This window comes from Mauremys mutica, chromosome 18 (assembly GCF_020497125.1).
Source record: "Mauremys mutica isolate MM-2020 ecotype Southern chromosome 18, ASM2049712v1, whole genome shotgun sequence".
Taxonomy (NCBI): Eukaryota; Metazoa; Chordata; order Testudines; family Geoemydidae; genus Mauremys; species Mauremys mutica.
Window position 1 is genome coordinate 26,092,861 of NC_059089.1, and position 25,421 is coordinate 26,118,281.

Below are 25,421 nucleotides of genomic sequence, written 5' to 3' on the forward strand. Positions count from 1 at the left end.
TTGAGTGTCACTGATTTAATGTGTGTTCTCTCTCTCTCTCATTTGTAATTGGCTGCTAAAGTGATTAGAGGTGCAGATTCCACATGTGATTGATTCTTAAAAGTAAAGTTATTATTATAAGTAGATACCACTTGTAGATACCACAAGTTCAGTCCTACTTGATACATTTTTGGGTTGGGGAAAGGGAAGAGATCTAGTAGTACATGCCCACTTAAATTTATGTCTATGACTTGTCACATCCTCATTATATGAACATTCCTAAATACAGTGTGGAGTACTGGAAACCCATTGCCTGTGTCATTTAAAATTGGAGAAAATATTTAATATGTTGCAGGAGAACACTCTTTCACTGGTCTCAGAAAATCGATGTCTACTTAAAAAGGTTTTTCTGATCTCCAATGTCTATGATCTTAGGAAAGATAAGAGTGCACTCAGAGTGGGGCTAAACAGTGAGAAAACAGCTGAATCACATTTCAGCCAATCACAGTTTCTGTTCTTGCCATTTGCACAAAATATATACATTTTTACATTTTTTCCCCAAAATTTTACATAATTGGCAAAGCGAGAAAACTAGGGACAATATGCCTAGGGTTGGATGGATTAGATTTTTATTTGTACATGTCAATAAACATCAATTTCACCGTACTCAGACAAACCAATGAAAATGTATTTTCATCAATAATAATCAAAATGTAGAGATAAGCAAAGTAAGAAAAATGCTGCTTGAGAACTTATTAGAGTTTGATTTAAGGATATTTACTTTCTAATATTTTGACACATGATGTTGACAACTTGTATCTTAACAGTTATAAATCTTTAATTATTTCAATCTCAACATCTACTGTCATTAAATAATTGTCTGACTCCCCCATTATTGAGCAATTGTGAAAATTTAAATACAAATGAAGTGATTAAAATCCATAATTTTGCTCAACTGAAAAATTGATAAAAAATTAAATAAATTCTTAAAAATAAACATTGATATTACAGTCAAAATTATAAATATAATCAAGTTATACCAAACCTAAATATGCCTATGCAAAGTAGGCACAAATGTTTCTATTAAAAATGAAGCTGCCCTTCTACATGTACAATGAATATGAAACACAGGAAAACAAAAACATATCATGACACTTTTACAAAGAGGGAAGCAAGATCAGTCAACAGAGTAAATGTAAAATAGCAGAAATGTTTGTGGTGTTTAAGAGATTGTTCTTTTAAGTGGAAAAAAAATGTTAAAGTCTGTAAGTGTTGGTGAAAAGACTCATTTTGACAGTCCAGGAGACTGGAATCTTCTATTCATCCAGGTCAGGTACCGCACAGGCAGCAGCAATGCAAGCTTCCCCCTAGCAGTGCCTCGCCAATGTCTCTCAACCCTGACCTGGAGGGACCACCTCTAGGGTTGAAAGGACAGCTCAGTCTGCATAGCCCATTCAGCTGAGATTACCAATAAGGAGGACAAACTTGTGTGTGGTTTTATTATGTGGACACCTGTCTTCTAGGAACTGGACTGAGAGCAACTAATTTCCCAAAGGCCAATGAAGAGCTTTCCAATGATAATAACTTTTAGTCCCTATTGAACTGGCCCATATTCAAGACAATGACCTAGAGTCTAAAAGATTCTGTACCCACTAAGTCTGTGCATGTACATGTGGGTTAAGTTACTAATTAGCAATTGTTAAGAATGTCTAAATAAAAGTGTATGCAGTGCTGTAGCCATGTCAGTCCCAGGATATTAGAGAGACAAGGTGGGTGAGGTAATATCTTTTATTGGACCAACTTCTGTTGGTGAGAGACACAAGCTTTCGAGCCACACCATTTTACACACAGAATTACCTTTCCTAGACCTGAAGAAGAGCTCTGTGTGGCTAAAACACTTGTCCCTCTCACCAACAGAAGTTGGTCCAACAAAAGATATTACCTCACCCACCTCATTTCTCTAAATAAAAGTGAGTTTTTCTAAGGATGCAATACAACTATCTATGTTCTGTATTTACCCCCATCCCACAGCAACACTTTTTTTTATTTTCCTTTTAAAAAGAAGACACTGAGTTATCTTACATATTCAGGCTGGCCTGTGGGATAAAAATGATAGGTGAACAATTGCTCGGAGGAAAAATAAAGGAGTTATGAATTGCAAATAAATACAATTTATGCAGAAAAACTCATTCCTACTGTAGATATCATGCAAATTCAACTAAAATGAGCAAAACGTGTTCTTATAATGGTCTAGTCATTGTAATTAGCATTAATTTGAGCTTCAGTCAAAAAAGTTCAGAATATTCGTTTTTGTAAAACTAATGCTGTCAACCGATCTTTTGACGCTGTTAAGCGACCTGAACAATAGAATATCATTTCAGAATATGAATATTTACAATCTCCATGAAATTGGTTAAAATAATTTTATTTTCAAAAAGTAAACAAAAAGCAATTTGTATGTTATTTTTATAATCCAATAATTAAATATTTCCAATAGAAAATATTAACTTGCCAAGTAATCTAGTCCTCATTTAAGTTCCCTAAACAAGTCACAAACTATGTTAAATATCCACAAGACAACTGCCAACTTTCCCCTAAATTCTTAAGGGATTCTTAACATTAACCATTCTTAGAATATATTCAATTAGCAACAATTAATTTTAGCATCCAAATCTTGTTTAAAATAGAACACCATGCATTTTGACTGCTGCCAATGCACAGTTCTAGCTTTTAAACTTTTTTGACAGTGCCCATAAAATCCACAGGAAAAGGGGATATTGCAACTATAATTTGCATTTGAGTGCTTTAAATCAGTCAAAAAGACAGAACATTAAGAATGGTATGGTTTTTATTTTCTGCAGCAGTTTTATTGACAAGATTTTTTCTTGTAAAGTTTGAAAATCTAACACTACCTGTCCACATAGAAGGGGAAACAAAACTTGGTCAAAGTCTGTAGAACTTCCTGTGGAGAGAAAAAGAGATAATTTATACATCTAATGGGACCAATAAATCTAACATTAACCACAGCATATAATCTCACAATTTTGCCCTGAAGAAATAGAAGACAGATGAAGAAATATTCGTATTATCAATTACACGGAAGGAGTACCAGGCAGTCAATCATGTGAAATAATAAACATGATCAAACTTCATTAAAAATGAAAAATTAATCAAGATTCACACATGGGTAAGCAGCAGGAGCCATCCAGCAAAGCTCCAAGGGAAGAAGGAGGTTGGGTTGTTGAGTGTTAACACCTCTCTGGGGACCATCTCTAGCCTGACCATATGGATCATAGTGAATAACACCAAACCACATGGGTTTGGCCTGGCAGGACCGCTTCTGCTGGCACAGCTTTTGCTTGTTACCTAGGAACAGGGGTCTGTGGGATTAGAAAATGCTTCCCAACGTCAATAGGGGGGGAAAAAAAGATAAAGCCCGTTGGTCTAATAGGAAATGTTAAAGAAAAATTGCATCTATTAGTAAGAAAGCCTGAAGTGTGAATGGATTTTATCAGAATTGCTTATTTATACATTATACTTTAATAAAGAAAACAAAGCTTCAGCACTGCGTGAAGTTTTCATGTAATGTTTAATTATTAAAAATCTCATTCACTAAACAAAAGCGTTGTCATGAAATTGGTAAAGGTAGAAAGGTGTGTTACAAGTTTTCCAGCAACTCATAGGCAAAGAAATCCCACTTAAAATATATATTTGTATCCTTTCAAAGCTATAATTCCTTATCACAAAACCCACCAAAAATGTTTACTAACATTTTCCACGTGCCATTTCATTGCCTCTTCTCTTTCCCTTCATATTGGAATCTCAAAACTAGAAGATTTTTCTTGTTGCTTCAAATTGAAACAAGACTGCCTAAGGCAAATAATAGCTAATTTGATAAATAAAGGATCGATTTACAAATGAAGAACTTTGTGACCAATAATAATAAATTATCAGTGCCAACTGAAGTGATGCTTCTCGCTTCATTTATTTTTAAAACCAATTCCCTCATTGAACAAATAAACCACATCAATCTAATAACCGATTCAATGAAGCAGAAAGCATATTGACTTCCCCTGTAAAAACATGTTCCTCCTACATAATTCAATTGAATATATCCCATTCTTTACTATAGTTTCAAGCTCAATTTTTCATATTGTACCCTTCTTCAGGTTTCTTGATAACTAAAAATGTAGTAAATTATAAACTAAGAAGAATTCATATAGGGACTGATAAGGGAAATTTCCCTTCTTGGCATATGTTTGGTAAAAATATTTAACTTTTTTTTAAGGAAGGATTTGTTGAAAAATTCAATGCTAAGCATTCAGCTCTCCCCTCTCCCCCTTGCAATCTCAACAAGACACCTACAGAGAAACCACAGGTTCATGGTTGGCCCTAAGTTTTGAAAAATATTACGCATAAAATGTAACCTGTTGTTGGTATAAATAATATAAGGCTTTATTTATAAAATACTGTCCTGACTTTGCAATCTGATCCATGTAAATGGTTCTGTCCTTGTGCAGAGCCCTATTGTCTTCAAGGGACCCACCTGTGCAGATCTGATAGCAGAATCTGACTCTCCATTTGCTACCTTGCTTATGCATAAAAAGCCTCATGACTTCCAAATCTAAATTTTGCACAACTGCCCTAAATCTTATACAAAGCCCATATCCATTGCATGAAGTATAGCAAACTGAAATGGAGTGTGATGGGTTCAAAACTACAATGGCAGGGGACTAGGCTGCCTGTATATTTATTGGCCTTATTAATTAATTTAAAAATTCTGCTTGGCATAATGACTGCATTTGCAAAACTACTATTTTTAAGTGCAAGAACACTGCAAGGTTGCTAGAGGGAATTTTAATATACAGCAGTGTTAAAAGATAATAGGCCAGCCTTTTTAAACAGCTCATCATAGTTATCCTAATATGGTAGAATATATTGCTTTCTATTACCATGCTGAAATAAGATTTGTTATACTTGCAAGTACAAATATCCACATAATAAAATAACACATTTGTAACATACACTTTACCATACTATCAGCATTGTGTTACTACAGGGGCAATGCAACACAAACCATTCAGAACCTAATTTGTGCTTCCTTCTTGATATTGCATATCTTCAAAGCACAGAATTAAAATTGAAATCTCGCTTGTTAGAAAATGTGCCCAATCTGCATTGGCATATGTCATCATCATTGCTGTGTGGCTTTAGAATAATAAATAAATAAATAAATAAATAATCATCATCTAATTCTGATAGTATTTTGAAGCCGCAGATCTCAAGTTGGTTTACTGGGTATAAAGGATACATCCTGTTGCACATTACATAACATATGCATTTCCCTTAGTTTACAGTTTGGGGGTAAGGACTGCCCACTAACAGGTTTAAATTTAAAAATACACAGATAAACTCTTTAAAAAACACATCTTCATAATTAGTAAAGTTATTATCTAAAATAATTTTGCATTCCTAAAACAATGGTTATCCATGTGCAAAGAGTAAGAACATTAAAAGAGTTCTCAAAATTTTGCTCTGAGTTACATATTAATTACTGTACATTTATTAGTGCGTATTTTGTACATTGCTCTGTTTAAAAGTCAGCAATGCTCATGTGAAAATAAATTCCCATAAGAGTTGTTTTGGGTGTATGACTATTTGTGGTAGAACCATAGGAGGACCAAAATCTCTTTAAGATCCCATTAGGCTACTGTAAAAAGAGTATTAAGACAAAACTAACCTTTTTTCTAATACTTACTTTGCTTTATAATTTCTTTTAAGGTGACATGCAAGGCAATAGAGGTGGTATCAATAGCCTTGTTTTCTTACTCTACTTCCTCACGTCTATGTTCTAATAGAAAAACTGCTTAAACATCACCACCACCCAAGATCTAAAAAAATACAGACTGGATAAAATGTAAATGACTCAATAGCTGAAACCAAGGTCTCAAGGGCATCAGGTGCCAGTTTTCTGGATCAATTCCCAAGTATATATTTTCACAATTCTTTTTATATGCAGTTTGATTTTTAACATTTTAATGAGGAAAAAGTGCATCTATAGCAGCCAGTCACCACAGTTAAAGTGCAGGGCATGAACCGTGTCCCATGGGGGATTCAGCCTAGCTGTGTCACCACTGGCTTTAGGACATACACCACCTGGTTCCATGTCCCCAGGTTCCAACTCTTTTCATAATCAAAACACTGCTGACATTTTAAACCCCATACGGTTTTTCTAAAATCCTCCCCAATCAATATAGCCTACACACAACTTATCGGAGACAACACAGAGCTCATTGATTAAGTTTGGTTTCAGAAGCAAAGTTTCAAAATAAATGAGACAAGGATACAGCATTCAGCCCTTTTGTACTACAGGGCAATTTATGAAGGAGATAGTCTCTGAACCTATCCCCAACCCAAGTAATACTTAAAGGTGTATGGGAAGTAGGGGTTATTAGACATTTAAACATGTATTTGTTCAATATACAGAGTCTATGCTTGTATTTTACACTATTCAATGCAGTAAGATGAAGCGTCTTACGTGTAATAAGTTGGAATTTGCTGACAAAAATACTTGTTTGATCACCTGTGAATTTAGTATATGCTTACTGCATACTGTACGTTGACTCAGACATTTTTTAAACCCTTATTTGTATGCTCACTTTTATCATTCCTTGCTTCTTGGCCAGGAAAGAAGGCAGGCAGCTCTCTGGTGGAAGGAACACTGACACTTCCCAGACTAGTATAGAGCACTCCAGCCTCCCTTCCAGCATTCAACTTCTCAACCATTAGATGACAAAGCCAGGTGAGGTTCTAAATTTATAATTTTATCCATCACAGTCCTATCTGGAAGGGAAACTTTGAAGGCTGAATTCAATTAAGTTAATTGGAATAATTAATAATGAGACTGAACATTTCATACAGGTCATGTGCATATGCGCAGAGAAGAGGTTAGAAGAGAATCCTGCAAAGATAATCACAGGTAGTATAACTACCTTGCATTTCTGTAACATCTTTCCCCAGAGTCATTGCTAAAGCTTTACAAACAGACCTAACTCCTTTATTTCCTCCGTTCAAATGAAATCTAAACAAAATTGTATTTTATAGCTAAAAACTATCAAACTAATCTGCAGTGAGAAAACTGTGCTTTACTGACAGTCACTATGTCTTTACAACAGGATTAATGCTTTAGAAGATTTCAGGCAAGTTCTCAAGTGGTGTTAATACTGTTGAGAAAAAATATTCACAGGTCAACACTTAAAAGGACACCACTGTAATGAACAAAACAACCAGGTGAAAGGAATTTCCAAGTTAATGTTGAAACATTGTTTTTAAATTGCTACCCTGTGCTTACTCATTGAATGGGTCTCTGAGCTGTGTGTGACGCTACATACTGGTACCATGTGTGCTGCACAAGCTGTAGTGATCTAAACAGGGATTTCAACATTAACTCTGTATTTCTTAGATTGTGTCAGGAAAGATTTTGATTCAACTTTTACGTGGGCTTATACATAACGAGAGGGTGGAGACATAAAATAACACCAAATAATAGTGAAAAGGGCAGAGTGTGTTCAGACAAACCATAGTGAAATCACTGTCTAAAAAAAAAAAAATTTAAGGTAGATTTAACTAATGGATCATAATGGCTTTAACAAAACCATTATGTCCACCCAATAAATTTGTATTGTGGTATCATGCACATGTAAACATCTCACAACAGTTTCTAGTTATATTTATCTGAATTTAAAAACTTTTGAGAGATAAGTTTTAATACAACAGACCATTGGAACTCCATACACCATGCAAATCTCTCTTAGTTCCTGCCTCACTGATGAGTTAACCCTGTTATTCCAAAGCACAACGAACCATACACAAGACTTCATGTTAAAATGCTTATCCCTGACATAGCTAATTCAAATGCTTTAATAGTTCAGATTTTTCTTTCTTCCAAGTTATTTAGTATTTATTAAACAGCATTTTTCATAATCTCTGTACAATACATACAGGAAAACCAGGTACATACCCCATGGAGTTTATCATTTAAGATTCCTTCTGAACATCTGGCACTGGCTACTCTCATAAGACAAGACACTAGGCTAGATGGACCATTGATCTGACCCAGTATGGCCATTTGTATGTGCTTATTCACAAAACAATGACTGGGGTTATATAATCCTTCAAGCGGTATTGTGTTTTCTTCATTTCCACACTGCCCTCCTCAAGCCCCACTTCCATCACAGCTATCTGTGGCTTGACATAGGCAGGCTTTGCAGAAAAAGGGGCTTCAAGGATGAACTTGGGTGATAATTTTGGTGCAAGAACAGAGGAGACTGTTCCAGGCATAGGATATGCCACAGAAAAAGGCACAGGGATGAACAGGAGATGGATACAAAGTTAAGTTAGGCAGTGGTTTGATTAAATAATCAGAAAACTAGAAAAAAATGAGAACAGAGGCATAGCAAGAAGGGAAATGGTGAAAGGTCATGAAAGTGAAGCCAAGAAGCTTGAAACTCATGGAGCAAGGGAGTTGAGTCAGAAAAGGAAAGTGACATGGAGGAAGATGGTTAAGTTACCTATAATCAGATGGACTGAATGGGAGCCAAATGAGGGACCAGGGAGAAACAAGACACAAAAATTAAAAAGAGATATTACCCAAAGTGTGGGCAAGGGTTTAGCAGTGGGATATAGAAAAAAGTATGGACATTTGAGATTATATAAAAAAGAAAAATTGAGGGGAAGGGGTGGATTTAGATGTTGAAGGAGAATGAGTAAGACTAGACAAATATGACCTGTTATATGGGGAGGATAGTTGAGCCAGTGATAAAAAAAAGATAGGGAAGTGGAAGGTATGAAATTCGGTTTTACCACATTGATCTTAAACCAGGATCACATTTTGGCACGGTTGTCAGAGGTGCAAAACTGAACAGAGGAGAAAGAGGTTGGGAGCACAAAGATACTTTGCAAGTCATTCAGGCAGACATGGTAGCTGAAGCTGTCAAAACAGATTAATTTCCCCCAAGCAATAAAGTGTAGAGGGAAAACATGAGGGGTTCAAGGACACAGAAGAAGCAAAGAGGAGACACTATAAAACAGTTGGAATGACAGGAGGAGAAGGAGGAATGCAAAGTGTCATGGAAGCTGAGGGAGAACGTGATCAAGGAGGATGAGAACATGATCCCTAACTTTACCAGGAGGTGGGGGCCGGTAGTTACAAGGTAGTTGTCATCCCCACCCTTCCCTAAGGGCGTGAGACCTGTGTAACTTGCAGATGACATCTCAAGTGGATGGAGCGGTTCCAACAGCGCTGCCTCAGGAGGATTCTCAGGATCAGCTGGGAAGACTGACACACTAACATCAGCGTTCCCTCTGCAGCCAACATCAACAATATAGAAATGCAGGTCATGAAACACCAACTCTGCTGGGCTGGTCACTGTGTACGTATGCCTGACACTTGCCTCCCGAAGCAAATACTCTTCTCTCCATTAAGTCAGGGAAGAAGGGCTCGCGGAGGGCAACGGAAGCACTTTAAAGACATACTGAAAGAACACCTTAAAAAGGAAGGCATCAACCCAACAAACTGGGAGGACTTGGCGCGGAACAGAACAGAGTGGCGCCACACCATACACCAAGCCACAGCTCACTTTGAGGAGAACGGATGTGCTCATGAGACAGAGAAGCGACAAAGGAGGAAAGAAAGGGCACAACAGTACAGCCAACAACTATGTCTCCTCCAAGATTACACCTGTCACTTCTGCAGAAAAATCTGCAGGGCATGAATTGGGCTCTTCAGCCACTTAAAAACCCACCAATAAACCCCCTTGGCAGACATTATCTTCCCATCAAGCGATAGCCGAAATGAAGTAGCTTTTTGTGACCTTGGTAAGAGCCTTTTTAGCTGACAACAACATAACAGAACAATTTAATTTTACAAACTGAGTGCTACTGTCCAAGTGCAAATTAGATTCTTAAAAGTAACACACATCTGTAAGAAAGAGGGACAAAGCGGTCTTAAACAGGTTTTACACATTGCTCCCAAGCAGACACATTGAACAACAACTATAAGCATAGTGAAAATGTTAACATTTTATAATGGAATTGCTGATCCAGGTGAGAGGTGAAGTTTTATTAATAAATTGAATATTCTTTCTACAAAAATGGAAGAAATTTGGCTATTTTTGCAATTTACTTCCACAGCCACAAAAATATCTAGCCTATTTTTATACTCAACTTTTCTTAGAATACTTTTAACATAACAATTTGTTATTAAATCTTTAAAATATAAATGTGGAATATCAGACTTAAAAATTAGACAATTTGGTTGCCAGCTCACCAAAACACACTTCTACTTAGAACTGATGACAACCCTATTTAGAACCATGCTTTAAAAAACATCTGCATTCAGAACAATTTAGAGTAATATAAATTATATGGCCTACAAAATCTGTGTGAACTTCATGCCAATGCCCTGTCGGCAAAAGAGATCTTCAATGTTAACTTCTTTACTTTCTTAAATCTAAACCTAAGTAGTCAGTAAGTTATTAAATTGTATGCATTCATAGAATCATGGAAGATTATGGTTGGAAGAGACCTCAGGAGGCCATCTAGTCCAACCCTCTGCTCAAAGCAGGACCAACACCAACTAAGTCATCTCATCCAGAGATTTGTCAAGCCTGGCCTTAAAAACCTCTAAGGATACAGATTCCACCATCTCTCTAGGTAACCTATTCCAGTGCTTCACCACCCTCCTAGTGAAATAGTGTTTCCTAATATCCAACCTAAACCGCCTCCACAGCAACTTGAGGCCATTGCTTCTTGTTCCGTCATCTGCCACCACTGAGAACAGCCGAGTGCCATCCTCTTTGGAACTCTCCTTCGGATAGTTGAAGGCTGCTATCAAATCCCGCCTCACTCTTCCCTTTTGCAGACTAAACAAGCCCAGTTCCCTCAGCCACTCTTCATAAGTCATGTGCTCCAACCCCTTGATAATTTTTGCTGCCCTCCGCTGGACTCTCTCCAATTTGTCCACATCCTTTCTGAAGTGGGGGGCCCAAAACTGGATGCAATACTCCAGATGTGGCCTCACCAGTGCCGAATAGAGGGGAATAATCACTTCCCTCGATCTGCTGGCAATGCTCCTACTAATGCAGCCCAATATGCTGTTAGCCTTCTTGGCAACGAGGGCACACTGCTGACTCATATCCAGCTTCTCATCCACTGTAATCCCCTGGTCTTTTTCTGCAGAACTGCTGCTTAGCCAGTCAGTCCCCAGCCTGTAGCGGTGCACAGGATTCTTCCGTCCTAAGTGCAGGATTCTGTCCTTGTTGAACCTCATCAGATTTCTTTTGGCCCAGTCCTCCAATTTGTCTAGGTCACTCTGGACCCTATCCCTACCCTCCAGTGTATCTACCTCTCCCCGCAGCTTAGTGTCATCTGCAAACTTGCTGAGGGTGCAATCTGGCCCAATGTCCAGATCAATAATAAAGATGTTGAATGAAACCGGCCCCAGGACTGACCCCCTGGGGCACTCCGCTTGATATCGGCTGCCAACTAGACATTGAGCCGTTGATCACTACCCGTTGAGCCCGACAATGTAGCCAGCTTTCTATCAACCTTATAGTCCATTCATCCAATCCATACTTTTTTTTTAACTTGCTGGCATGAACGCTGTGGGAGACAGAATCAAAAGCATTGCTCAAGTCAAGATATATCACATCCACCGCTTTCTCCATATCCACAGAGCCAGTTATCTCATCAGAGAAGGCAATCAGGTTGGTCAGGCATGACTTGCCCTTAGTGAATCCATGTTGACTGTTCCTGATCACCTTCCTCTCCTCCAAGTGCTTCAAAATGGTTTCCTTGAGGAGCTGCTCCATGATTTTTCCAGGGACTGAGGTGAGGCTGACCGGTCTGTAGTTCCCCGGGTTCTCCTCCTTCCCTTTTTTAAAGATGGGCACTATATTTGACTTTTTCCAATCGTCCGGGATCTCCCCCAATCGCCATGAGTTTTCGAAGATAATGGCCAATGGCTCTGCAATCACTTCAGCCAATTCCCTCAGTACCCTTGGATGCATTAGATCTGGACCCATGGACTTGCGCATGTCCAGCTTTTCTAAATAGTCCTTAACCTGTTCTTTTACCACTGAGGGCTGCTCACCTCCTCCTCATACTGTGTTGTCCAGGACAGCAGTGTGGGAGCTGACCTTGTCTGTGAAGACCAAGGCAAAAAAACAAAAAAAACATTGAGTACTTCAGCTTTTTCCACATCATCTGTCACTAGGTTGCCTTCCCCATTCATTAAGGGTCCCACACTTTCCCTGACCTTTTTCTTGTTGCTAACACACTTGTACAAACCCTTCTTGTTACCTTTCACATTCCTTGCTAGCTTCAACTCCAGTTGTGTTTTGGCCTTCCTGATTACACCCCTGCATGCTCGAGCAATATTTTTATACTCCTCCCTAGTCATCTGACCAAGTTTCCACTTCTTGTAAGCTTCCTTTTTGTGTTTAAGCTCAAAGATTTCACTGTTAAGCCAAGCTGGTCACCTGCCATATTTGTTATTCTTTCTGTACACCGGGATGGTTTGTTCCTGCACCCTCAATAAGGCTTCTTTAAAATACAGCCAGTAGTTGCACCAGGAAGTTGTCCCCAACACTCTCCAAAAACTTCCTGGATTGTCTGTGCACTGCTGTATTGCTCTCCCAGCAGATGTCAGGGTGACTGAAGTCTCCCATTAGAACCAGGGCCTGTGTTCTGGAAACTTCAGTTAATTGTCCGAAGAAAGCCTCGTCTACCTCATCCTCCTGGTTCAGTGGTCTATGGCACATGCCCACCACAACATCACCTTTGTTGTGCTCGCTTCTAAACTTAACCCAAAAGACTCTCAACAGGCTTTTTTCCAGTTTCATACTGGAGCTCTGAGCAATCATACCGCTCTCTTACATATAGTACATTGGACTGGAAACAAATTATCTTTTGCTAAAATGTTAAGAACAACACTTTACAAGGTGTCTGTTTAAAATGGACAAAAAAAGGCAGTGACATATCAAATTTTCTGTTTAAAGAATATTCAGTCTTGTGAGACAAGCTCATAATATGTGAAATTCAGTCACTTCCTAAACTTCAACACAGCTAGAAGTAATACAGGAGGGTTAAATGGAGCTCAGCAAAGCTTATGTATTAGAGGTTTGAGACTTAATTTTTTTGCATTTGTTAGGGGGTTTATGTTTATTACATTATATAATGCACATGTCCCTTTCTGAAGTTACATTATTTTGATTACAGATTGTTAATAATCTAAAATTAACAACATGTAATTATGTAGTTAAGTAAAAATTCAGATGCAATATTAGCATGTGAAGATGTAAAAATTATTCTCAAACTTAAGGGAAAACATACTGCATATGAAGGCTGGTATCACAACCACAACGAAAACAGCAGCATATTTAGTTTACATTAGAAATAAACCACTGGCAAAATTTGGTTTTTAAGAGAAGTATTAAATGTAAACAACAGTATGAATGAAACTACATTTCTTTTGCCTTCCTTCCCCCTTTAAAAAGAAAAATCCCTGAAGATATTTGGGAGAAATTCCTTTGAAACATATTCCCCAGCCAACACTTTTTATGTCAAGTTTCAGCCTACAGTGACTTTTCACTGCATATGTTATAAACTTCTGAAAAGAGGGGCTTTAGTGAAAAACTTGATGAGGTTTATACATAGTAGCAATATTAAGCACTAAAAATAATTCTTAGGATAGAATAATAGATAAAATTAGTAACCAGTCATGTTAAGAGCTTTTTCTGACAAATAGCAGCAATATTTGATTAGTAGCATTAATTTAATTAGATTAATCTAGTAGTATTAAAAGAATATTGTGATAAATATAATATAACTTTACAGCAGGTGCTCATGTATTTCCTTAAAAACTTCTTTAAAAATCCATTAACTCTTATCTCTTCATGCAATTAGAAAACAAGGGTAGGGAAGCTTTCTACAAGTCTCACTTCTCCTTTTTTTCCTAGATGGTGATGAAGGGGAAAAAGGGTACTGGAATGAAACAATAACACCGTTTCAGTGGAGGCCATCACTTGCCCCCAGGATGGTGCTATAAAAAAAAAAGAAAAAAGAAAAAAAAACCTCAGATAGAGAAAAAGAGCACTGAAATAAATAATGTTTTGTAAGCATCTTAAGAGCTCTTAATATTTAAATATTTTACACTCACAAAAAACGTGCACAGATGGGCAACTTTTCTGCTTGCATTAGTAAAACAAAAATCTTTCATTATCAAGCTCAAAATCCTTGAATTTTTTAAACGTAATTGTGCCTCTGTTTCTTAGAATTCACACCCCAAGGCCAAAGCTTTCCTGCCACCAGTCCTTCAAATCTGACTTGGACATTACACGGAAGGAGGCTCCAAGCCTCCCTGAGGTCTCGCTCCTTTTACAACATACGCAAAAGCAATAGATAATGGGCCTATGCTGAATTCACTGCTCTACACAACTCCTCCAGGGACACAGGCCTAGCAGATGTGATAAAAACTGTGTCAGAGAAGTAGCTGTAGTTTGTGCCTTAATGACAACTTAAAACTCTAAACTAATATAACAAAAAAGAAATGGCTATTACTTTTCTCATTAACACCAACCTGAGAGTAACACTGAGCTAAAACATTTTAGCAGCTCTTCCCACAGACTTCACACTGCCATCACCCAAATAAATAAGGTTCTAAATTAAAAACAAAAATCTTTGCTAAAATCTGTTCTTGGCACATGATAAAAATAAATCCTAACACGGATTATACAAAGGTTTACATCTGTCCAAGGGATGTTTTACTCTTTTTTCAATTTTAAATTATGAAAGGAAGTTGAAGAATTATATCTAAAACAACACAATGAATTTACAAAGATCAAATCTACTGCTGTGGTAACCACAGGAGTGAATACATTGATATCAATGAAAAATATCAATATGAGAACAGCTAACTATGTAAAAATTGCCATTGTATTAAATCATAAATACAGTTTTGAGATTTAGAAACTAAGGTTAAGAATTTTCCAGCTTTGAATTTGGGAGAATTTATGTGAAAACTGTTAACTGAGGGTATATAACAATTCGCTTCTAGGACTATAAGATTTTTGTCATTTACAAAGGCTAATTTAATTATACAGTTACAAAAATATAGATTTAAATGTATACTTTGGATAATATTTGCTAAGTGATATAATTTTGCCTTCAGATGATTGGTTCTTTTAAATGCCGTCTCAAATGCTCTATTCAGCCACAATGACATACCCACTTAATCAGCTATCATTGTTCTCTGAGGCAGGACTTTGTTGTCAAGACAAGCACTGAAACCTTTAAAAAAATTTCAGAACTTGCATAAGAAAAAAAAGTGATCTTTGTCAAACAAAGACAAATTTATGCAAATCTTTTATAAACATTCACAAACATTTATTTAGCTTTTGAAATGTTGGCCTCATTTGAGAGCGTGAAAATGAGGGGGAAGTAGGAAGATGCAAAGGACAGCTTAGAGGCTGGCACACTACATAAATATTCAGAAGGAAGATTATAGGATTCATGTTAGGCTGTCTTAGGTTTCTCCAAAGTCCACATAGAATACCAAAGAACAAAACTAACGAGAAGTAGAGCAGATGTTAGACAATGCAGCAGCCCTCTTTTCCTCTCTCACTTGGCTATACTTGGGCGCTTTCATTTTTCCTTTCAATATGGTTAGGTCATTCAAGGATTCTCCTATAGACCCTGTATTGTGGCTACAGAGCTATAAGCTGGACCTCTGTCAGCTTTCCAAAAGTTTCCAATGAAAAGGCATTATGCAAATTCTACCTCTCTTACCCTCTTTCAGGAGGAAAAAAAAGCCTCCAGTATGTAGTCATTGGAGTATTGGAAGTCCCAGCCTTCATTTCTGTATGGTTGTGTTTGCCTTAGGGCCATGCTGCTTGTTTTGACAGTGGATGCCCCTAGATAGTTGGGATTAGTCGAGCTTGTTTAGATAAACTTGAAATCAAGGCCTTCTCTAGGTAGACAGCTAGATGTAGCTACTGAGTTTCCAGCTGCCTTCCTCTTTCATCCCAAAACAACTGCAGATTCACAGTAGCTATCACAGCCACAGGCTATGTCACATACATAAGTACAAAATTAAAGGCTGCTAAAAGAAGCCTTTGTAAGTCTTAGTGCTAAAATAAGGCATCTGTACTGCATAGTTTATACAAATTATTCAAGAAGCACCAGTAAGGCATTGCAAAGGTTAGTTAACAAGACATGTTCATAAAAGACAAACCTGTTTAAATAAATGGGAAAGATTTTGTTTTGTTAATTTATCACCACCACCCACTGCCCAAAATTTTTGTATATTATTTGTTATAAAAGGGCAATTGCTAAAACATTTTCAAATATTTATCCTATTTATCTAACAAGAAACCTTATGCTGATCTATGACATGATTCGAGAATGTTATTTATTACCGTTAGATTTGGGCTTTAGGTCAGATTTTCTTAGAGATTAGGGTTGTTTTTTTTTAAACTATCTGAATTGATCCTAATGAAGACATGCCATATTCAGATGTTGCAAAATCATATGAAGAATTGATTCACATGAATGGAAGGTATCAAAAGAAAACAGGTAAACCTCAGAACTAAACAAAAAATGAGATACTAGCAGCATTGCACTAATTATTTAAGAATGTAATAATCCAGTTGTTGTAGTTTTGTAATTTACACAACAAGAGTCTCATTTGTCATGGAAAAATATATGCCCACTAGTCTTCATATACTTTTGTACAGTACCTCGCACACAACAGGCTTCCAATCCTGACTGGGGTCTCTAAGAACTATTATAATACAAGAACTAATCATAGACATATAGACTTTGAGGACAGAAGGGACCATCATGATCATCAAGTCTGACCTCCTGCACACTGCAGGCCACAGAACCTCACCCACCCAACTCCTGTAACAGACCGTAACCTCTGGCTGAGTTACTGAAGTCCTCAAATCATGATCTGAAGACATCGAGTTACAGAAAATTCACCATTTACACTAGTTTAAACCTGGAAGTCACCCATGCCCCATTCTGCAGAGGAAGGCGAAAAACCTCTGTCAATCTAACCTTCCTTCCCAACCCCATATATGGCCATCAGTTAGACCCTGGGCATGTGGTCAAGCCCCACCAGCAAGACACCTACGAAAGAATTCTCTGTAATAACTCAGAGCCCTCCCCATCTAGCATCCCATCACTGGCTGTTGGAGATATTTGCTACTAGCAGTCGCAGATCAGTTACGTGCCATTGTAGGCAGTCTCATCATATAATCCTCTCCATAAACTTTCCAAGCTCAGTCTTGAAACAAGTTAGTTCCCCTCTCCCCCCTGCCTACAGACCAAGCAAAGCTTAAGAGCACATGGATCCAGCATGGTGGGATCCAAATACAGCAGCCAGGTGAGCTTCTAGCAGGAGGAGCAGTACCAGAGCAGTGATACTTGTATATACCTAGAACAATGCTATCAGATATCAGAAATGGAATAGGTTTTAGCAGCTGTGCCTTCAAATTGCTCCAGTAATGATCAGGTTCCTTCTAGCTGCTGGAGAAACACACACATAGCTCTTCTATATCACTTTACAAATATCAACTAATCAACATAACATCCCTGTGTCATAATCATCATTATACAGATGAGAAAATGGAGACCGCAAGGCTAAGTGACTTGCCCAAGGGAGACCTATAGTTAAAATTCAGGAGTGCCTGTTCTCAGTGTTATGTTCACATCACACATGTCAGGATTCTCTACAGGAGGAAGAAATTGAATCCTTTCAGTATTCTCACCTGATGCAACCAAAAGAAAGGTAGAACCTCCCCATCGTCAAACTTTCTGAAAGTGAACGTTCTGATGTTCCTCTGTAAAACTGCAGGTAACCGAGTGTGGTGGTGGTGGGGGGAGCTTATTTGCTAATATCTACTCATCAATTTTGAGATATTCAGGTATGGGGTAAAATAACCAGTTAGGAGATTTTTATTATTATTATTATGGATGCTCCATTAACAGTTTCTTTAAAATAATCATTAATTGCCATGCACAATCTTTACTAAAGACAAGACATTTAACATGTTTGAAGCTGGTGCATTTAAAACAACTTAAGTGTAGTTATCATCTACAAACAGTTTTTAAATATTGCACTGAGGTGAATGCTCAAAGAATATAGAAAGTCTTGCAAAAACCTTAAACTTCTCCACTTGTAAAATAGTTATCAGCCTGAGCGCTCTCTCTAATTTTTTTCTCTCTTGCTCATGCTGCCAGTTTCAAATTCTGAGTGTGTATCCCAGAGGCCCGTCAAAACTTTAATATGAGTATCAATGAATCTACCAGCACACCTTTCCTTTCCCTTTCTTTTTTACAAGTAAAAATTAACAATATTAACACGTGAACTGTAATCTGTCATACTGTACATATACAGATATATTAAGTGATAGAACTTACAACAGTACATATGTGTATGGAAGCCCAGTGATGGTGGTTGTGGGAAACCATTTAATTTTCTGACAATTACATATGTAAAACATCAAGCCTAATGTTGCAGGAACAAAGTTTGACTTGTGTCACAATTTTAAGATAGCGAGCTAATGAAAAGGTACGAATTGTTCAAAATGTTCACAATAACACTCTGCAGCTAGATCCCAGGAATCCTGACTCCCCAAGTCCCTGCTCTAACTGATAAGAGCATATTCTGATATTTACTACTCATATCATATCCCCATTACTAGCACTGATTTTTCCACGTCTTGATGACAGACTATTCTGCATAATATTCTACCCTTAGGACCTCTGAAATTACATGTAGACAATAGGGATTTGATGATCATGAAATCTTGACCCCACTGAAATTAATGGTAAAACTCCAGCTGTCTTCAGTGGGAACAGGATTTCACCCCATAATTTTAAAATGTGGCATCACTTTCAATATTCACTCTAGAAGACATGAATACAAAGACCTTAAGACAGGGAAGAAAAAAAATCCAATGGTAGTTATGCCCATCCTCCATATAAATGCCTCACATGAAACCCTATTTGCAAAACACCAGGCCCCAGAAGGTGCTGCCACATGCATCAATGGTAGACTTCAAAAACGTCCTGCCATCCTGAATGCCACTGCAGCTATTGCAGGGGACAGCCAACCTCTGGATTTTGGTTTAATTCCTCCTGAAGTCATTACCTGAACTTCAGCACTTGACTAACCTGACCACTAGAGGACTGTCAACTGCTTTCCTGCACTCCACCATGTCTCATTGTCGTCCTCCTATTCAGTGACAGTACCCCTCCGCTATGCTAGTTCCTTTCTCATCTCAACCTCCCTGTCTCTTTCCCTCATTTTTACTCTTCTCTAACCCTGATTCCAAAGGCATTAGTGATTAGTTCCTTTCCCTATCTCATACAAAATCCCTTATCTTATAAACTATCAATAAAAGTTATTTTAAAAAATATTTAAAGAAACTATGTAGATGTACAATCTCACTAGAAACATCAATATATCTGCACAAAAGATCTGAGTTATCACAGCACCACTCTGTTGTAACCGGTTTTATTTGTTCCTTTTCATTGAATGATGTCTTAACGTTAGATTATAACCTCTTCAGGGACAGTGTATTTTACGTGACTGGATCATGCCTGGCACACTTCTGGGTGCTCAATGAATGAAGGATGATACTTTTATTCCCCAATTGCTATTTGACCTGCACTGCATAAATTGAAACACACATTCAGGGAAACAAGAGAATGCTGATATAGTAATATTTTAGGAGTGGTCAAAATAACTAAAAAATCATTTTCTCCTTTTAGCAGTGTACATAGCCGACTGGAGCGAAATGTGATTATGTGACTGCTGCAAGTATTCATTGAATCATGACTTTAATGTCAGAAGGGGCCATTATGATCGTCTAGTCTGGCCTCCTAGTATTCATTCTAGAGAGACCGTTCCTTGTTGGTGATAAGCTTAGAAAGACATAACAATATACTGTGAGAAGATTGCCTAATTACAGCACCTTCAGGGAATCTTTCACATTTTTATCCATTTGCTCATTTTAGAAAGGACAGAAATATTATTTTGTTGCCTGCCCTTTCAACAAGCTCCTTCATGGTCATGCAAAGTTCTTCACCACAACTACTAATTCTGGAATCACAAAACAAAGATTCCCCATAACTTGAATGGCAGAGTCACAAGTCACAGCTGAGTCACACAAGCTAACAAACACCCCAATATACAGGTGGAAAAAGCTGCAGGATGGAAAGTTAGTGTATGATCACAGATATCCATCTAGATCAAAGTCAGAAGGATGGCTTCAAATACAACTTTGGCCTGCACCAATTCACACTTTAAGGAAGTAGTTTATTTTCAAAGTCAATCCACCATGTTCATATTAAAACTGATCTATATTAAACTAAGCTACTGTCTTACTACTGTCTGACATGGTTTTACATATGAGAAAGGCAGAGAACTTGTGACTGGGGAGACAAATTTCTAACATCAACTCTCTGACCTTGGCCAAGTCAACTACCTGAAAAAACTCAGTTTCCCTATATATAATAGGTGTTGTGATGGTAGAATCACTTTGAAAATATCAACCTCTCATTAAAACTAGTTTTTTAAAACAACAGATTTGTACATAAGCAGACTTGGATTGGGGCCCTTGGGTACCACCATAATGTAAATGATTAGTAAGAACAATCATCATCATTATAATAGAGAAAATCTTTTAATCAGACAATTTGTATCAAAGGTTATCAAAAACAATGAGTATTTTTAAATCTATTGATTTAAACTAGTTAGCCACACAACAGATGCCAATTTGGGGGGGGGGGTGTTTGACTTTGGGGAGGGATAGCTCAGTGGTTTGAGCATTGGCCTGCTAAACCCAGGGTTGTGAGTTCAATCCTTGAATGTGCCATTTAGGGATCTGGGGCAAAATCAGTACTTGGTCCTGCTAGTGAAGGCAGGGGGCTGGACTCGATGACCTTTCGAGGTCCCTTCCAGTTCTATGAGATAGGTATATTATAGGTATGAGTGAAATTGCAAGCCCGTTAGCAATAATTTTTAATGAATCTCTAAACTCGGGGGTTGTACCGTTTGACTGGAGATTAGCTAATATAGTTCCTATTTTCAAGAAGGGGAAAAAAAGTGACCCGGGTAACTACAGGCCTGTTAGTTTAACATCTGTAGTATGAAAAGTCATGGAAAAAATATTAAAGGAGAGAGTAGTTACGGACCTTGAGGTCAATGGCAATTGGGACAAATTACAACATGGTTTTACGAAAGGTAGATCGTGCCAAACCAACCTGATCTCCTTCTTTGAGAAAGTAACAGATTTTTTAGACAAGGGAAATGCGGTGGATCTAATATATCTTGATTTCAGTAAGGCGTTTGATACGGTACCGCATGAAGAATTACTGGTTAAATTGGAAAAGATGGGGATTGAAATGAAAATCCAGAGGTGGATAAGGAACTGGTTAAAGGGGAGACTGCAGCGGGTCGTATTGAAAGGTGATCTGTCGGGTTGGAGGGACGTTACCAGTGGAGTTCCTCAAGGTTCGGTTTTGGGTCCGATCTTATTCAATCTATTTATCACTGACCTCGGAACCAAAAGTAGGAGTGGGCTGATAAAGTTTGCGGATGACACGAAGTTGGGAGGTATTACCAATTCGGAGAAGGATCGGGATATCTTCCAGGGAGATTTGGATGACCTTGTAAACTGGAGTATTAGTAATAGGATGAAATTCAATAGTGAGAAGTGTAAGGTTATGCATTTAGGGATGACTAACAGGAATTTTAGTTATAAGCTGGGGACGCACCAGTTGGAAGTAACGGAAGAGGAGAAGGACCTCGGAGTCCTGGTTGATCGCAGGATGACTATGAGTCGGCAATGTGATGTGGCCGTTAAAAAAGCTAATGCGGTCTTGGGATGCATTAGGCGAGGTATTTCTAGTAGAGATAAGGAGGTGGTAGTCCCGTTATACAAGGCGTTGGTGAGACCTCATTTGGAGTACTGTGTGCAGTTTTGGTCTCCCATGTTTACGAAGGATGAATTCAAACTGGAACAGGTACAAAGAAGGGCCACTAGAATGATCCGAGGAATGGAAAGCCTGTCGTATGAAAGGAGCTCAGTTTGTTTTCCTTAACCAAAAGAAGGTTGAGAGGAGATATGATTGTTCTCTTTAAATATATCAGAGGGATAAATACCAGGGAGGGAGAGGAATTATTTCAGCTCAGTACTAATGTGGACACGAGAACAAATGGATATAAATTGGCAGTCGGGAAGTTTAGGCTTGAAATTAGATGAAGGTTTCTAACCATCAGGGGAGTGAAATTCTGGAACAGCCTACCGAGGGAAACAGTGGGGGTGAAGGACCTCTCTGGCTTTAAGATTAAGCTTGATAAGTTTATGGAGGGAATGGTTTGATAGGATAACGTGATTTAGTCAATAGGTCAATAACGTGCGACCACTGGTAATTAGTACCGAGGGTCAATGTTGGGATATTGAAAGTCTTTTTCCTGAGTGTCTGGCTGGAGAGTCTTGCCCGCATGCTCGGGGTTCAGCTGATCGCCATATTTGGGGTCGGGAAGGAATTTTCCTCCAGGGTAGATTGGCTGTGGCCCTGGAGGTTTTTCGCCTTCCTCCGCAGCATGGGGCAGGGGTCGCTTGCTGGAGGATTATCTGCTACTTGAAGTCTTTAAATCAGGATTTGGGGACTTCAACAGCTGAGTCAAGGGAGAGAATTATTTCAGGAGTGGGTGGGTCAGCTTTTGTGGCCTGCATGTTGCGAGAGGTCAGACTAGATGATCATAATGGTCCCTTCTGATCTTAAGTTCTATGATTCTATGATCTTCATACATGAGGTGCCCATTATTTGGTATGCCAAATTAGACCCATATCCATCAGACTGTTGGATGGTTGAACTTTCTTGCTAATTTAAAAAGTTAACAGTTATGATTTCAGCCACACAGAAATCAGTCTCTTATTATTGGTATAGTAAGAACTTTTTTTAAATGGGCTGCTTTGAATAAGCTGATTCCATGCCAGTCTGCAGCACTGCTGTTTAGCCACAAACGTGTTCAACAGGCGATGGGGAAAAAATTTATTTCATGGATTCACAACATAATTCAAGATACTGAAAAAGAACATTACTGGAATAACATCATCTAACTTGGAAAATACTGTCTTAGCTTAAGGTGAGCATTTTATGGTTTTATCAATAAACTTAAACATACAAAATGATAATGATTCCTCACTTAAAGCCTGAACCCACAACCTTTATTCACACAAGTGGTCTCATAGGACTTCAATGCAACTACCTGCACAAATAAGTGTTGGCAGGACAGGCTTTAAATTATTCACAGATCCATAGATTTTAAGGCCAGAAGGGATCATTATGCTAATCTGGTCTGACTGCCTGCATAACACAGGCTATAAGAATTTTGACCAGTAGTGCCTGTAACCAGCCCAGTAACTTGTGGTTGAGTCAAAGCATATGTTTTAGAAAGACGCCCAGTACTGATTTAAAGACTACAAGTGATGGAGGATACTCATTCTTTGGTAAGTTGTTCCAATGATAATTAACACCATTTAAAAATCTCCTCCTTGGTCTTAGGGTACGTCTACACTTACCTGCCGGTTCGACGCGGAGAGTTCGACTTTTTGGAGTTCGAACTATCGCGTCTGATCTAGACGCGATAGTTCGAACTCCGGAAGCGCCGCGGTCGACTCCGGTACTCCACCTCGGCAGAAGGAGTTGGCGGAGTCGACGGGGGAGCCGCGGAGTTCGACCCCGCTGCGTCTGGACGGGTGAGTTGTTCGAATTAGGGTACTTCGAATTCAGCTACGCTATTCACGTAGCTGAATTTGCGTACCCTAATTCGAACCCCCTTCTTAGTGTAGACCAGGCCTTAGCCTGTTTATCTAACTTCCAGCCATTGGTTCTTATTACTCCTTTTTCCCCCAACAGATTTAAGAGCCTGCACCTATCAGAAATCATCTCCTCATGTATGTACTTACACGCTGTAATAAAGATAAATAGACTGAGTTTCTTAATTCTTTCAGTATAAGGCACGATTTCTAGACCTTAAATCCTTCTTTTAGTTCTTTTCCAAATCCTTTCTAACTTTTCAACATCCTTTCTGAAGTGCAGCCAGCAGAACTAGATCCACTATTCCAGTAACGATGTCACCAATGTCAGATATGGAAGGTAACAGCACCCCTTACTCCGATTCAAAATACCCACATACATTCAAAGATCACGTTAGCCCTATTAACCATACCTTTGCATTCAGAGCTCATTTTCAGTTGGTTACCTTAGATAACCAATTAAACAAATTACAGAGTACTTTTTTTCAGCATGTACCAGGCTTCTATACTATTTGTTTTGATCCACCTTAAGAAAATTGACTCTTACTGGTGTACTGCTGTTATGCTATGGACAAACCCCTCAGAAGGGTTTTAGTTTCCGCAGGGCTTACTATAACAAAGAGAAATTTGAAAGTTACTGTTTTACTTGAAATTCTGGCATCCACCAAAATTCCAGATGAACTACTCAAAACTGCTAGCCCACTAATAAACTGTACAGCAGATCTACTCACCATTCAACATGTAAAATACTATACTCCTTCACTGTAAGTTCTATTTTTAAAATGGAGTTTTAATACCTTCAATGTATTAAAAGACACTACGTTACAAAGCATCCCTTCTATGTACACCTTAAGTGTGTTGCTTTGTTGTGTACTATAAGTGCATTTTAATTGCCATATGAAGTGTTGTAGGAGCCGTGTTGGTCCCAGGATGTTAGAGAGATAAGGTGGGTGAGCTAATATCTTTTATTGGACCAATATCTATTGGTGAGAGAGACAAGCTTTTGAGCTTACACCAAGCTCTTCTTCAGGAGCTCTGTGTAAGCTCGAAAGGTGAGAGAGACAGGCTTTCGAGCTTACACAGAGCTCCTGAAGAAGAGCTTGGTGTAAGCTCAAAAGCTTGTCTCTCTCACCAATAGATATTGGTCCAATAAAATATTTTACACCTCATCCACCTTGTCTCAGTGCATTTTAACACACACAAACAAGTATACCATGAATTATTATTATTACTACTACTACGAAACATGCAAGGCTGTTATTAGACTTAAAAGGTTTCTGTATTCTTTATATTTTTTGGTACTATTGCCATCAAGTAAATATTAAAGAAGTACATGAAAAGCATTATTAAACTACTCAGAAAAATTTTACTTCCCATACATATTAGGTTAGGGGGAAGGTACTGAGAGGACAACTTGAAACATATGATAGGAGGAATACAGAGCAACAGAGATGGGGAGACAATGGGAAATCAGAGGAAGAAGTTTCATTACCATGAACAAGAGTTATCCTCAAAATCTCTATGATTTAAGAATATAACAACAGA

At 38.2% G+C, this 25,421-nt stretch overlaps 1 protein-coding gene across 7 annotated transcripts in view; it reads right to left on the reverse strand.

Annotated features, from left to right (window-relative positions):
- Positions 1–25,421, reverse strand: part of DENND1A (DENN domain containing 1A) — a 363,162-nt gene that overhangs the window by 253,294 nt on the left and 84,447 nt on the right. For all 7 annotated transcript variants that reach the window (XM_044992540.1, XM_044992536.1, XM_044992539.1 and 4 more), the window contains one exon: positions 2,892–2,941. In XM_044992540.1, the coding sequence (XP_044848475.1) occupies positions 2,892–2,941 (50 nt within the window). The remainder of the gene's footprint in view (positions 1–2,891; positions 2,942–25,421) is intronic.